The sequence below is a fragment of the Natator depressus genome, chromosome 1 (genome assembly GCF_965152275.1).
Source record: "Natator depressus isolate rNatDep1 chromosome 1, rNatDep2.hap1, whole genome shotgun sequence".
Classification (NCBI taxonomy): domain Eukaryota; kingdom Metazoa; phylum Chordata; order Testudines; family Cheloniidae; genus Natator; species Natator depressus.
Genome location: NC_134234.1, coordinates 97436510 through 97451058, shown reverse-complemented (window position 1 = coordinate 97451058; position 14549 = coordinate 97436510). Strand labels below are relative to the sequence as shown.

The following is a 14549-nucleotide window of genomic DNA, read 5'->3' as shown; positions in this document are numbered from 1 at the left end:
GCAAACTGCAGCTCCAGTTCCTTCTCAACTACAAAGTCCAAAAGAACGACTGAAGCAGAGAGCAAGGAGGGCAGGTAGTAGTTTGTCCCTGTGGATGCTCCACCTAAGAAGTCCAATTACTGTAATTACAACCTAAGTAAACCTGTCCCTTGATCAGTTATCTCTGTGGTGCGCCACTGCAGAAGATTCTCGAGCAGTACATCAATTATGGAGGTGGCTGCTCAGGAAGTGGATTCAATATGGAACATAGAACAGTCACCAAAAGTTATGCCGGCTCTGGAAGCATGCGTAACAGCATAGGGCTGGAAAAACATACATTGATGACCAGGTTGCAGCTTTGCAAATATCCAAGATGAACACCTTCTTCAGTAAGGCGACAAGGTAGACTGGACTCCGGTGGAATAAGCAATCCCTAGGACAATGACATATCTCTGAGGCATTGTAACAGGTTAATAAACATCCCAGACACCGACTTAAACAGCCTTTGGGAGGAGATTGGGTCCTCTTTGATTCGTTCTGTGACAGTGATGAAAAGTCTAGGAGAAGTCCTGAAGGGATTAATCCTGTCAAGGTAAAAAGCTGGAACTCTTATGTCTAGTATTTGGAGACTAGCTTCTTCTCTTGAAGAGTGAGAGGTGGGACAAGACACTGATAGATGAGTGTCCTGATTAATGTGGAACTCTGAAGATTACCTTAGGCAGGAAATGAAGGTAGGAATGTAATGTCACCATGTCATGATAAATACCATGTACAGTGGGTCAGCCATAAGGGCCCACAGCTCTACTAGCCAAGGTGATGGCTATAGGGAAGAGGTCTTGAAAGATAAATGGAGGGGACAGCCCCCCACAGGTTCTAATGGGGTTTTTCCTCAGTGCATTGAAAACTAAGTTGAGGTCCCATAGAGGAGTAGGTTCCTTGAGGTAGGAAAAAGGTTAAACAGGCTTAAACAAACCTTGCAGTGGTCAGGTGAGTGAAGAATGAATACTCTTCAATTGGGGAGGGAGAGGGAAGGAGGGAAAGAAGGCTGCAATGACAGCCAGGTAAATCTTAACTGAGCTCAGTGATAACCCTGTGGTTTTCAAGTTTAGCAGGTAACCAAGAATGTTGGAAAGGGAAGACTTGACAGGAGGTACAGCTCAGAGACTGCACCAGATCTGGACACATTTCCACTCTTCCATTACAAAGAAAACAGTTGCTTTTTCTACTATTGCGCATTGCTGTTTGGAGAGTAGTTCTGGTCTATGCTAGAGGTCCCGAGAGCTATTAGCAGTGAAGCCCTAAAATGAAGTGACAAGAAGTTGGGATGAACAGTGTATCCTGACACCTGGGTGAGGTCTGCTGTCAAAGGAAGGCGGAAAGGTAGTTGCAATGACCAGGGCCGGCTCTAGGATTTTTGACGCCCGAAGCAAAAAAATTTTTGGCCACCCCCCGCTTTTTTTGTGCCCCCCCCCGCCCCCAACTCCGCCCCCTCCCAAAATCCCTGCCCTCCCCATTGCTTCCTGCGGCTCCCACCCCGCAACTGCCTGCCCTAGCTCACTTCTGCTCTGCCTGCTCCCCTGAACATGTCGCTGCTCCGCTTCTCCCCCCTTCCTCCCAGGCGAGGGAGAGGCAGCGCATTCAGGGGAGCAGGCAGAGCAGAGGTGAGCGAGGGTGGGGGGGAGGGCAGGAAGTAATGGGGGGTAGAGGAACCACTCCCCGCCCCAGCTCACCTCTGCTCCACCACCGCTGCCTCCCCTGAGCACGCCGCCGCTCGGCTCCTCCTCCCTCCCAGGCTTGCCGCGCAAAACAGGAGGGGAGGGGAGAAGTGGAGCGGCAGCAGTGCGCTCAGGGGAGCGGGCGGAGGCGAGCTGGGGCACGTTTCTAGGGGCTGGAATGCCGCCCCTAGAACCTGCTTGTTTTGCTGGTGCCTAGAGCCGGCCCTGGCAAGGACAGTTGGAAGAGCTCTTTGAACTATATCTACTTTGGCCGCCACAACGGCATTATGAAGATGGTCCTTGATCTCTCCTGTTTCAACCTGTTCAGGACTTTGAGGAAGTAATGGTGTCAGGAGACAAATACAGAAGAGTACATGTTCTTGTTATCTCTTGGCCTCATCTTCCAGCAAGCTGTGTCTGTGTCCTCTTCTCAAGCAAGATAATCAGGCCTTCATGTTGATGCCATCAAAGAAATCTCTGGAAGACCCCAGGTAAGAAATCTTCCAGAATACTGTATCATTGAACTCCCACTCATGCATGGTCACGGCAGAAAACCTTGCTCGGGGTGTCTGCTATGGTGTTCTATAGCCCTGGCAGATGAACCACTGATCTCTGTATGCTCAGATATACACCAGTTCCATTATTTTATGGATTCTGTGCACAGACCAGGATCCTGCTCCTCAATGATTTATGTAATACATTGTTATTCAGCACTGAGTGGCTCCTGATATGGAGCGTAAAGCAATGGCAAGCCTAACGGACTCCCCAGTTCTGAAATGTGACTAGAGTGGCCTCTTGAGGGATTCCATTTGCCCCAAGCTGTAAAGTTTTTAAAGTGAGTACCCCAACGTAGCAGGAAGGCACCTGGGGATTATCTTTGTGGGAGGGGAATTCAAGAATGGAACTCCCACACAGACTTTTTGCCCCCACACCTGTTGGGAGAAGTTGAGGACCATCTGGGGTATTGATACCCAGTTGGATAAACTGTTTACTCCATGTGTAAACTGCCCTCAACTAGGCTTGAAGACAATAGGAGTGTAGTCTTGCCAACGGTGTTACAACAGGGTACATGTTGCTATGTGGCCCAGGGGTGGAAGGAAAGCCTTTTGCTGTGGCGTGCAGGCTCTGTTACAAAGTTCAGCCTTGTTTTACAATGTAACGAACCTGCCTGTGGGAAAGCATGCTCTGGAGGTAATGGAGTCCAGAGTGGCCCCTATGAAGTCTATTTGTTGTGTGTGTCTCAGCGTAGACTCTTCTCCATCGAGGAGGAGACCCAAAGAGTGGAACAGTGATGAGAGGTACACATAGGAAAATAAGCATCCTGAAGATCAAGGGAGACAAATTAATCTCCCAGATCCAGAGAAGGAATTATTGCTGAGAGTTACCATTCTGAAACACTGCGAGAGGATGAAGGTTTTCAATGTCCTGTCTCCAGCATCCATTTTTCTTGGGGACTAAGTAGTACTCTTTTTCTGACGAAGTCCAATGGAACAGGTTTGATCGCCCCCATAATTAGAAGGGATTGTATTTGCTATTTTAGGACAGTCCCATAAGAAGCATACCTGAAGTGGGATGGAGAGGAAGGATGGAAAAGGGGGAGTTGAACTGAATGGAACAGCCCACTGAAAACACCTCCAGGATCCATCTGTCAGAAGTGATAAGCTCTCAGGCAGGCAGGAAATCGGAGAGGAGCACCACAGGGGCGTTGAGGGGGGGATGGGCATAGCATATGATCTGGAATGGGAGACCGATTATGACTCTTGATCAACTGGTCAAAACAACTGTTTTGAGAGTCACTGACTTTTGTAACTGGAGGATAGCCCTTTCTTAGAGAATCTTGGCTTCTTTCTGAGAGGTTCCACAAGTCTCATGGGCTATAATGGACTGGGCAAGACTGTGGAGCTGCCTTTTGAGCATACTGAATTTTCTTATTGCTGCAGGTGTGTAGATGCTGAGGGATTGCAATGATGCCCAGACTTTTTGTGATTGGAAGGACCTGACTGCAATGTTACTAAACAGCTTAAGACCCAGAAGGTTCTCCAGTGTTTTGTAATTTTTGGAGTGGGCTGGAGGATTGGAACCAAAAACTCAAAACGACTATAGCAGTACATAGCTGCATCAGCAGCATTGAGTGAGGCCTTAGCAATGATCTGGCTTTCTGTGATGGGGGTTTGAAACTACTCCTCCTAGTCCTGTGGCAGAAGTTCAATAAAATGCAAGAACTGAGAATATTTTGGGAAATCATTTTGTCATCAGGGCTTGGTAACCGGCTACTCTGAATTGCAAAGTGGCAGGGGAGTAACTCTTCCAGCTAAACAGGTCTAGCCCTCTCAGCTCCTTGTCAGATGGCATTGATCTAGACAGTGGTGTTGTCTGTTCCTTTTGTTAACAGCATCAACAACCAAATAGTTGGGGGTTCAGTGGGAGAAAGTACTTGGAGCCCTTGGGGGTGAATATAGTATCTTTTCACTGGCCCTCTTACAAGTGCGTGGTATGGTAGCTGGAGTTTACCACACCACATGGGCTGGTGACATCACTGTTGATGGGCAAGGTGATTTTGCCTTGGAGAATGTTCTGAAAGAAATGATCAAGTTCCTGTATCTCTTAGCAGGATTTGTAAGGCCTCTGCAATCCTTTTCATAAATTCCTGGAAGGCCCTGAAATCATCTGCATTGGAAGGCCTTGGGAAGGGGAGATAATTGTGTCTACTGAGGAGGAGGATTTGTGGGAAGGAGGTGTTTGTCCACTTCTGCACCTGGCTCCTGCTCCTCTGAAGAATCCCTCTGAGGGATAGGACCCGGTGTTGGTGTGGTTGCTGTTCCTAATGTGCTCTCTTACATGAGAATATCCTTTAAAACTGCTCACCTTAGGTGGCCCACTGTGGTTAGATGTAAGGAAAAGGGGGTAGTACTCCAAGATCATTCCTGCCAGCATTGCCAGGTGTATCTCCTGCTGGGAGCATCTTCCTCAGGACATACACCAAAAGAGGAAAGGTAGAACTGGAAGTTGGAGGAACCCTGAAGCGTTACCTCACAATCAGAGCAAGTACCACCAGAAGGGCAAGGTGTCGGTACCAGAGGTCGTGTTGGTACTGGGAGCCAGTGATGGACCAATAACCGCATCAAGATTTCACAGACAGAACAGTGGATCTGACGGGTAAATTGATACCAGTGGGAAATCCTTCTCAATACCCCCTCAGAGATGGTTCAGGAAGCCTGTGGATGGCTGGAGACTCCATCAGTACTGGAGATTGAGTAGTCATGCAAGGGTAAGTTGACCCAGGAACGTAAGTGGGTGCCTCCTGTTACCCCTGAGAAGGGATTCAGACTCTTCCGAGAACCAAACATCCTCGTGGGAGAGGAACCTAGATGGTACCATGGATCTGGATAGTATTCCTCAGGAATCAGCACGTGGGAGGTACCAGAGACTGTACTGAAGACTTGGGCACCTAGGTGTTAAAGGAGTTCTTGTGCTTCACAGGCACTGAGTCCAATACCGATGATGCTCCTGTTTGCTTGCTGGCTGGCTGGCTTCTTGGTACTCAGAGAACTCTTTTGAGCCTGTGCTGGGGTCTCTATACTACAGGGGGATAGAAGAAAAAGTACTCATACCAGGATGTGAGGCATCTTTAGATGTGGTTTGAGAGGGTGATTTTCCCCTCCTTTTGTTTTTTATTCTGGAGAATAGGGTCTTTTTTTGGTGGTCTGGAAGACTCTGAAGAGCCCCCATGGTCACTGAGGTGCTCTGAGCAGCTGAAGCTGATGTACCGGGGAAGGAGGGGGGGGCACCTCAGATCCTGCAGGTCTCAAAGAATGTTTTATAAAGGAGTTTTACTCTAGCCTTCTCATTTTAAATCTGCCTTTGAAAGCAGTGCAGATCTTACATTTGGAAGACAGCAGAGGCAGCTAGAATGCCTGTTGCTGCAGGAGAAAGAGCTGTGGGCAGGTCTGACAGTGCTTGCAGCCCAGAGTCTTGGGCATAACTGGTTAGGAAAGGCTGCAGATGGAGGGCTATGCTGAATGAGTTTCCTAACCAGTTATGTTGAATGATAGGCCCAAATTGGGGGAGCGGGGGAAGGAGGAGGGAGGGAGGGAATGGGACCACCCCAAAGCACAAATTCTGCTTAATAAATGAGAAAGAAAATACTAAAGTAAAGAACAAACAAAGAAAAATTAGCAAGTTACCCACATAGCTAAGTGGACACCCAACACTCCCTCTTGAGCCACAAGCAGTTGAGCAGGAATCGGGAGTGGCGGTGGGTCCACTCTTCTATATATACCCTTCCTTCAGAGCACAAGAACATGTAGGGTGAAGGAGCAGACCCATGGATGCTGCTGACAAAATCTCCTATAAAAGCGCCTGGGCAAATGCACATCCTGAACTGGAGCACTCATAGGGACAATTAGTCAAAGAATGAACAGTCATCTTTAGTAACTGCGTTCACATGAATTCCACTTCTGATGTACATGCACCCCAAGCATATGACAAATTCTTTTTAGCTACCAGTGTCTGTTGGGGCTGTGCCTGCCTGGCCCCCCATCAGAGCACAAAAACAGAGCCGTTCCTCAGTTCCATTGCCAGTAGTACAGAATACTGTAGCTATAGGGTTCTGTAGAACCAGGTGAGTAGGGTGAGTCGTGGAATTCATCTGGACAACACATCTTGAAGAATCAGTTATTGAAGACCATCAAATGTTACTTCCAAGTGATTTTCTACATGGATTCCTCTTCTGGTGACTAGCAAGCAGTTACCTCAGAATTCTGAGGTGGGTCTGGGAGTCCTATTTAAACAAAAATTGTAGCATTGCTCTACCAAAAAGGACATCTGATCTTGAAGCATCAACCAAGGAACAGTGCTAGATAAAAGTGTGGACTGATCCCCGTAGCCATCTCGCAAATTTCTGAAATAGGAATGCTTCTTAAGGATGTTGCCTAATTCCTGATGGAACAGGCTTTAACCTGCCTGGGTGGATTTAACTTAGCTACCACATTCTAAAACAGTTAGATACTTACATAAACAATCTTTGGGTGGAAAAAGCTTGACCCTTAATACTGTCCAATTTAGCTTCCCCCCAAAGCCAGTCTTGGGAAAGAAAAAAATCAGTTGATTCACCTTCCAGTTAAGTGAAAACTGGAAACAATCTTAGGCTGCACTCCAAGTTCCTTCCAAAGAGTTACCTTATCTTTATGGAACACTGTGTAAGGTAGATCAGCCATAAGGCCCTGAATTTCCCATAGCCTATGAGAGAATGTTATTTGTAAGTGTCATGGGATAAGAGGGAAGGTCCTCTCACAGATTGGTAACTGGTTAAAAGATAGTAAACAAAGGGTAGGAATAAATGGTCAGTTTTCAGAATGGAGAGAGGTAAATAATGGTGTCCCTCAGGGTCTATACTGAAACCAGTCCATTGCAACATTCATAAATGATCTGGAAAAAGGGGTAAACAGTGAGGTGGCAACATTTGCAGATGATACAAAACTACTCAAGATAGTTAAGTCCCAGGCAGACTGAGAAGAGCTACAAAAGGATCTCTGAAAACTGAGTGCCTGGGCAACAAAGTGGCAGACGAATTTAAATACTGATAAATAAAAAGTAATGCACATAGGAAAACAATCCCAACTATATATATAAAATGATGGGTTCTAAATTAGCTGTTACCACTCAAGAAAGATCTTGGAGTCATTGTGGATAGGTCTCTGAAAACAGCCACTCAATGTGCAGTAGCAGTCAAAAAAGCGAACAGAATGTTGGGAATCATTAAGTAAAGGATAGATAAGAAGACAGAAAATATCAAATTGCCTTTCTATAAATCCATGGTATGCCCATATCTTGAATACTGCATGCAGATGTGGCCGCCCCATCTCAAAACTGATGTATTGGAATTGGAAAAGGTTCAGAAAAGTGCAACAAAAATGATTGGGGTATGGAACAGCTTCCATATGAGGAGAGATTAATAAGACTGGGACTTTTCAGTTTGGAAAAGAGACTACTAAGGGGGGATATGATAGAGGTCTATAAAATCATGACTGGGGTGGAGAAAGTAAATTATTTACTCCTCCTAATACAAAAACTAAGGGTCACCAAATGAAATTAATAAGCAGCGGGTTTAAAACAAACAAAAGGAAGTATTTTTTCCACTCAACGCAGTCAGTGGAACTCTTTGCCAGAGAATGTTGTGCAGGCCAAGACTATAAAAGGGCTCAAAAAAGAACAGTTAAGTTCATGGAGGATAGATCCATCAACGGCTATTAGTCAGGATGGTCAGGGATAGTGTCCCTAGCCTCTGCCAGAAGATGGAAATGGGTGACAGGGGATGGATCACTTGATGATTACCTGTTCTGTTCATTCCCTCTGGGGCACCTGGCTTGGTCACTGTTGAAAGACAGGATCCTGGGCTAGATGGACCTTTGGTCTGACCCACTATGGCCACTCTTAAGATCATTTGCACTAAAGATGTGGCATTCACAGACAGGAAGCAAAAAGGTAAGGCTGCTCAGGGCTCAAAAGGGGGTCCTAGCACAGCCCCAGACAATCTGCTAGCCAAAAAGAATCTGAGTTCACATGTATGGGAGTGTATGCACACTGGAAGCAGAAGCTATGGGGACAATCAAAAGAACTTCACCAGCACAAATGAAGCCAACATAATTGTCTTCTGCGCCACGTGCCCCATGCCTATTTCCCGTCCCAGCAGAGGAAGCATGGAGGAGGCACGAAGCTGTAGCCAATTAGTTAATATTATCATCCATTTATCATTGTACTTAGTGTTATGGTCCACTCATATGCTATTTCATATATAATCAATGTATGTAAAACAGATTTAAGTACAAGACTGACAAGTATTTAGGAATGATGATTGTGTATTAGGTATAAGTAATGCACAGCTGGGATGCAAGGCCTACATAGCTTAAGCCTATGGCTAAGTATGCTTGATGTGAGTGGGTGACCTAGGAATAACACTATGCCAGTAAGGTTACACTATTCCTGTAAAAGATGTACCAACAGGTGATGTGACAGAGAAATAGACTGCAATGGAAAACAACTGCCCAAGACCACGAGATACCTGATTGTAACACCATGGAATGTCATGCTCTGACTGCAGGTTACTATGGACGGACGTGCATAGATGCCAATAATAAGGGGAAACTAAAACTATGAAAAACAGGCCATCCCAATATTCATGGGGTGGGAAAGTACAGATAAGGAAAAAAGCATATGCATCAGGTATTAGGTGGTGGTCAGAGCAATATAAGAGGTTTCCTTGTTGCGTAAAAGTGGGAAGACCCCAACGGGAGGAATACCCACCTCATTGGTAGGACCACACCAGGAACCACCTCTCTCTCAATGACCACCCATTGAGATCCCACCCAACTCTATGAAGTCTTTGGGTATTAAATCTGGATATGGCATTGGCCAGTGCATGGACTCTCTCAGGATGAATAAATGGGTATGTGACAACATTTGTAACTGTTTGCGCTTACTGTCTTCATTCTTCATGTGTTCCTAGAGCCTCCAAATCTCTACCCTATTTATCTTTAAACTGTAGCAACAGGAGTTGGACTAACTAATTTACCACAGAACTATCAATTCATAATAAAGGCTACAGAGGCATGTATTGGAGTGGAAACCTGCTATGCCAAACCTTCCACTAGTGTAAATGCAGAGTTTGAGGACTATCTTTAACTTACACCAGGGCCAGGCAGTACTGAATTAGGGAGATGCAACGGATTCCTTACCCCCACCCACTGTGTCTGAACAGAGTTCTGATTGAGTGGAGAATCTAGCCCAATATGTATTTCATAGTGGCTATCTGAAATGTGTGATGTTACTGGAAAATCTGAAGCCCAAAAAATTAACGTTTGAGTTCTGAGAACAAAATAGTCTTAATTTTATGTTTAGGGTAATTTATATCTATGGTTTTAGAGAAAAACAGCACCTTAAGCAATTAAATTAGAATATCTAAACTTCTACAACTCCCTCAGAAGTGCCCATACTTGCTTCTGGAATCAGTCCATTATAACAGCAGCTAGTGAAATCCATGGACAATGGATACAAGATTAAAATATTTAAAATCCTTAGAAACTAAATGGACAACCCTTTTAGCACCAAGAGGACTAGCCTGCTGTTTGTTAGTGGTTCATGTTACATTATTACACAGTTTAAATTAAAGCTTTGTGCCCACTCTAAATATATCAGTTCTTCAGTCAAGAAATATTGCTCTCAATCAGTTGTGTATAAATAGTAATAAAGATCTAAATATAGCTTTCTAGCTAACGCCTTCAAATATTTGAAAATACTAAATGTCACATGTTCATATTTGGGTCACAAATATTTAAGGGGAGGTGACGCTTTTTAATCTCGTCTCATTTCTGATCAATATCCCTAATGGACATACCCAATAGTCATGAAGTGTCAGCTTTGTGTGGCCTTTAGACTGGACATTAACCCTTCCTACCAATAGTTTTCCCAGAGCCACAGTGTATTTCTCCTATTTTATTCTAATAGTCACCAATAAAAATGGAATTTTTTGGACACATTGATTCTTAAAAGTAGTTATCCCATAGGAGAATGAATGCATTTTTAGACAACAGGCAAATCTTAAATTCAGGAAAGGGTTTAGTGTTTGGCAATGAACATTAAAAAGTTAACTTTCTTTGGGGAGATCCATATTTTCACCATTTATAGGAGTTATTAATTTAACAGAGTGGATGAACAGCACTGTTTGCATATATTCACTAAACCTAGAAAAGATTATCTCACTTTGAAAATCTCTTCAGTAAAGTCCACCTCAAACCAAGTTATACTCAGTAGTCATGGCTTCTTCTTTAAAAGTGTTCACATTAGGATGTGAAATTAACATTCCATTGAAGTGCATGCAGAGGTTCAGCTCTCTCATGGTGCAACTGTTTCAATCTACTGCCGCAGACTCCCCAAGACAGAACTACATTTATGAATAAGGCTGCAAGTTTGTCACAGAGGTCATGGATTCCATGACTTTCCGTGACTTCTGCACCAGCTGGTGCGCCTGGCTCAGGGACAGCTCAGGCAGCCCCTGCTCCAGGTGCACCAGCTGCTGCTGGGGCAGTCTCGGGCCCCCACAGCAGAGTTTCGGTGTGGGAGGTGGTTGGGGCACTGGACAGGGTGAGGCAGTCTCTGGGCAAGGCGTACCTGGGGGGCTCCCCGAAAACCGTGACATCCCTTTCGCTCAGCTGCTAGGTGGAGGCATGAGCAGGCAGCTCTGTGGGTTGCCTCCGCCCAGAGCGCTGGCTTGGCAGCTCCCATTGGCTGGGAACTGCAGCCAATGGGAGCTGCAGGGGAAGTGCCTGCAGGTGGAGGCAGCGTGCAGAGCTACCTGAACACGCCTCCGCCTAGCAGCTGAATGAGGAGGATGTCGCCGCTTCTGGGAAGCCCCCCAGGTAAGCACCACCCAGAGCCCACTCTGTTGCTTGGGGGGGGGAGGGAGAGGAGGAGCCAGGTAGGGAGCCTATGGCCCTGCCAACTCCCCTGCAGCACCAGCCCCCACTCCCTCCCCTCTTCTCTCCTTCCCCCCTCACAGGAGCCAGGCCGCCCATAAATTTTTGTTTACTGCCCATGACCTGTCCGTGACTTTTACTAAAATACCTGTGACTAAAACATAGCCTTATTTATCAACATGTGTTGATTTTAGACCCGAAACTCAGTGAGCTATCTGGGCCACAGACCTACATACAGTGGCGCATTTTAAAAGCATACAATTACATCCTGGCTTGCTTTGGGACTTGCTTCTCCCTCACCATTCTACAATCATTTTCAGTTGCTGATTTCCTAGTTTGCCTTTAGATTTGTTCCCTACAGCCTATTTTCCTTGTTCCCCTCCTACCCTATTCATCTTGGATTTCCAGTGCTTGAGTCTTTTTCCTCTCCATAACACAACCACCCTGGCATTTATCAGGATCTCCCAGATTCCAATCCTTGGTCTACTCTTGGGCACAAAATGTCCAAACCAAAACCAAGTGCTGCAGCTGTACAATCCATTGTGGAGTCTGACAAATCTCTACATGCAACTCCAAAGCCACAACAGGAACAATGTCTGGACCCAACAGTAGAGAGAAATTTATTGCAAAGAGAAGAGCTGAAAACATGAATTTCTAAAGACTATAGCAAAATCTATGAAAATACTAAATCCTTGGGAATCCACAGATTCTTATACTAACGATTTGCATTACTCCTAGTTACAGCATGATTTTTCCGTTGCAGCATACTTATTAATTTTAAAATTAACTGTATTTAATACATCTTGAAATACTTAACCATTAGCGTTTGTGAACCATACAATAAAATCAAGTGAAGATAAAAAAGAAAAATAAAGAGCCAATCTATTCAAATATACTAGGCCAACTCAAACGAAGGGAAAGCCAGATGTCTGCAGGGGTGATATGACTGATTGCAAATATGGTACAAAGAATAAAGATAAAATTTTTTTTAAAGTCCAAGATATGGAAATACTATTGATTTTCAGCAAGCATTATTCATTAAAGGCGGCCAAAAGGAACCTTTGGCAGAACATTCCAAAACTAAGGAACCTAAGTAAGACCGAGCAGGTTCTGTGCCCAACTCACTCCCAACTGATTCTTGGGTCACAACAAAGGTCATCTGACAGATTCACTTTATATCTTTCTGCCACCTATAACAATTTCCTAATACTTGAAATTAGACAGAATACAGTTTGTAGGCACTTTTTTATCATTACTACTTCTCCCAGAGGGCTATAGAATAGAGAATTTCATTAACAATGATGTAAATTATACAGTAATTGACCACTGATAAGTGGAGTCAATATGCAATATACACCTCTACCCCGATATAATCCGGTCCTCGGGAGCCAAAAAAAATCTTACCGCTTTGTAGGTGGAATCGCATTATATCGAACTTGCTATGGAGGGCCGGGTAGGGAAGGCTGTGCCTCCCCAAACAGCCTGGCCCCACCCCCATCCAACCCCCACCTACTTCCCGCCCCTTGACTGACCCCTCAGAATCCCCCGACACATTCAACCCCCCCTGCTGCCTGTCCCCTGACCGCTTCTCAAGACCCTCTGCCCTTATCCAAAACCCCAGCCCCACTTTCTCCATACTAGAGCACCTTAGAAATTAACTTAACTGGCTCTGGTGTGAAGAGCACCAGAAGATTGTTTCAGTTGTAGCTCAGTCATAACCAATAAAAACTATCTTCTAAATTCAAAATGCAGCTAGAATTAGAGAGCAGAAATTCAGCAAAAAGCATCTGTGATAAGTATAAATTATTAAAACTGTTCTAAGTCACAAATGTTAGATTCCTCTGCTTCACATACAGAGAAAGTGCAGGTTACTTCAATTATATTTAAGGCCCCCTCCTTATTACACATTTCTGTACAATTTCTCCAGACATACAAAGCAAAGGGCTCAATCTTGCTTTTAGACATATGTAGCTGTATCCATCTTTTATAAAATCAGTTATCGTGTACAAGTCAGCTTTTTATTGGATATACACTTGTACTTATTTAAGAGCAAAATGTTGCTTAGTGAATACATTCTTTTACACTTTTCAATCCAAAAGTGTGTCGCAAACAAAAATGTGAATAGGAAGGATATGGCCACAAATCTGGATAGCTTAGGTCACCTTCCCCCCCCCCCCCCCCCTTTTTTTTTTTTTTTAATACTTGTCACCACCCTCCCCAAAACACTCACTGGTATTTTATTCCATTACCAGAGATGAGAATATGATCATTCATTAACATGGAGTTGGCATTTCCTGGCAGAAAATCATGGTTAGCATAAGTATTACAATCTCTGGAGTTAGTTTTACAGGAATAGAAAGATATGCATGAATATACATACCTGTGCAAAAAGGACGATAGCTCTCCCCACCAAACTGTGCCATAACTCCAACACCATAAGCAGCTGCTTGCCTAACCTCTGGGCTGTTGTCACATATTGACTGTAGCATTGGCCTCAGGAAGTATTCAGCATATTTGAATGAGGATGGGCTGCAGTGCTCTACGATGTCATCAAAAATGCATAACCCCCACTGTCTATCTGGCCATGGCCTATGTGGACACTACATCAAAAAAAAATTAAAATTTTCTAAGCCACCTCAGAATGTAACTGTTAATCAACTGCCATGATGCATACAAAAAGATGAATGATTATATCAAAATGAAATGTTTATATAGTGCTACATGGGTTGACCTGAATTTAATCTTTACAGAGGAATTCGTTCCTCTAAGGACACTGATTGCAACACTAAAGAAAATCAAAAGCTAACTTTTGCTGTTTGAGGAGAGCAGTTAGACCAGTGGTCTCCAACATTTTTATGCCCAAGATCATTTTTTGAATCGAAGGGCAACCCAGGATCTACCCTGCCCCTTCCCTTTCCCCAAAGCACCACCCCGCTCACTCCATTTCCACCCTCTCTCCGTCGCTCGCTCTCCCCCACCCTCACTCATTTTCACCAGGGTGGGAGGTTCGCAGTGTGGGAAGGGGCTCTGGGCTGAGCCTGGGGCAGGGGTGCAGGAGGAGGTGAGGGAGGCAAGCTCTAGGAGGAAGTTTGGGTGCAGGAGGGGGCTCCAGGCTGGGGCAGAGTGTTGGGGGTGCAGGAGGGGGTACAAGGTGCTGGCTCTGGGAGGGGAGTCAGAAATGGGGGTTGGGGTGCAGGAGGGGGCTTAGGATGCTGGCTCTGGGAGGGGGCTCAGGGTTCAGGAGGGGGCTCGGGGAGTTGGTGCAGCCTCCCACCGGGCAGCACTTACCTCCAGCAGCTCCCGGTTGGCGGCGGGCACAGCGAGGCTAAGACAGGCTCCCTGCCTACCCCGGCCCCACACCACTCCCGGAAGGGGCCAACACGGC

At 45.2% G+C, this 14549-nt stretch overlaps 1 protein-coding gene across 1 annotated transcript in view; it reads right to left on the bottom strand.

The window, feature by feature from the left end:
- IPO5 (importin 5) overlaps nucleotides 1–14549 on the bottom strand; it is an 82100-nt gene that overhangs the window by 12522 nt on the left and 55029 nt on the right. Inside the window, exon 23 of the mRNA XM_074962851.1 lies at nucleotides 13545–13764. Within this exon, the coding sequence (XP_074818952.1) occupies nucleotides 13545–13764 (220 nt within the window). The remainder of the gene's footprint in view (nucleotides 1–13544; nucleotides 13765–14549) is intronic.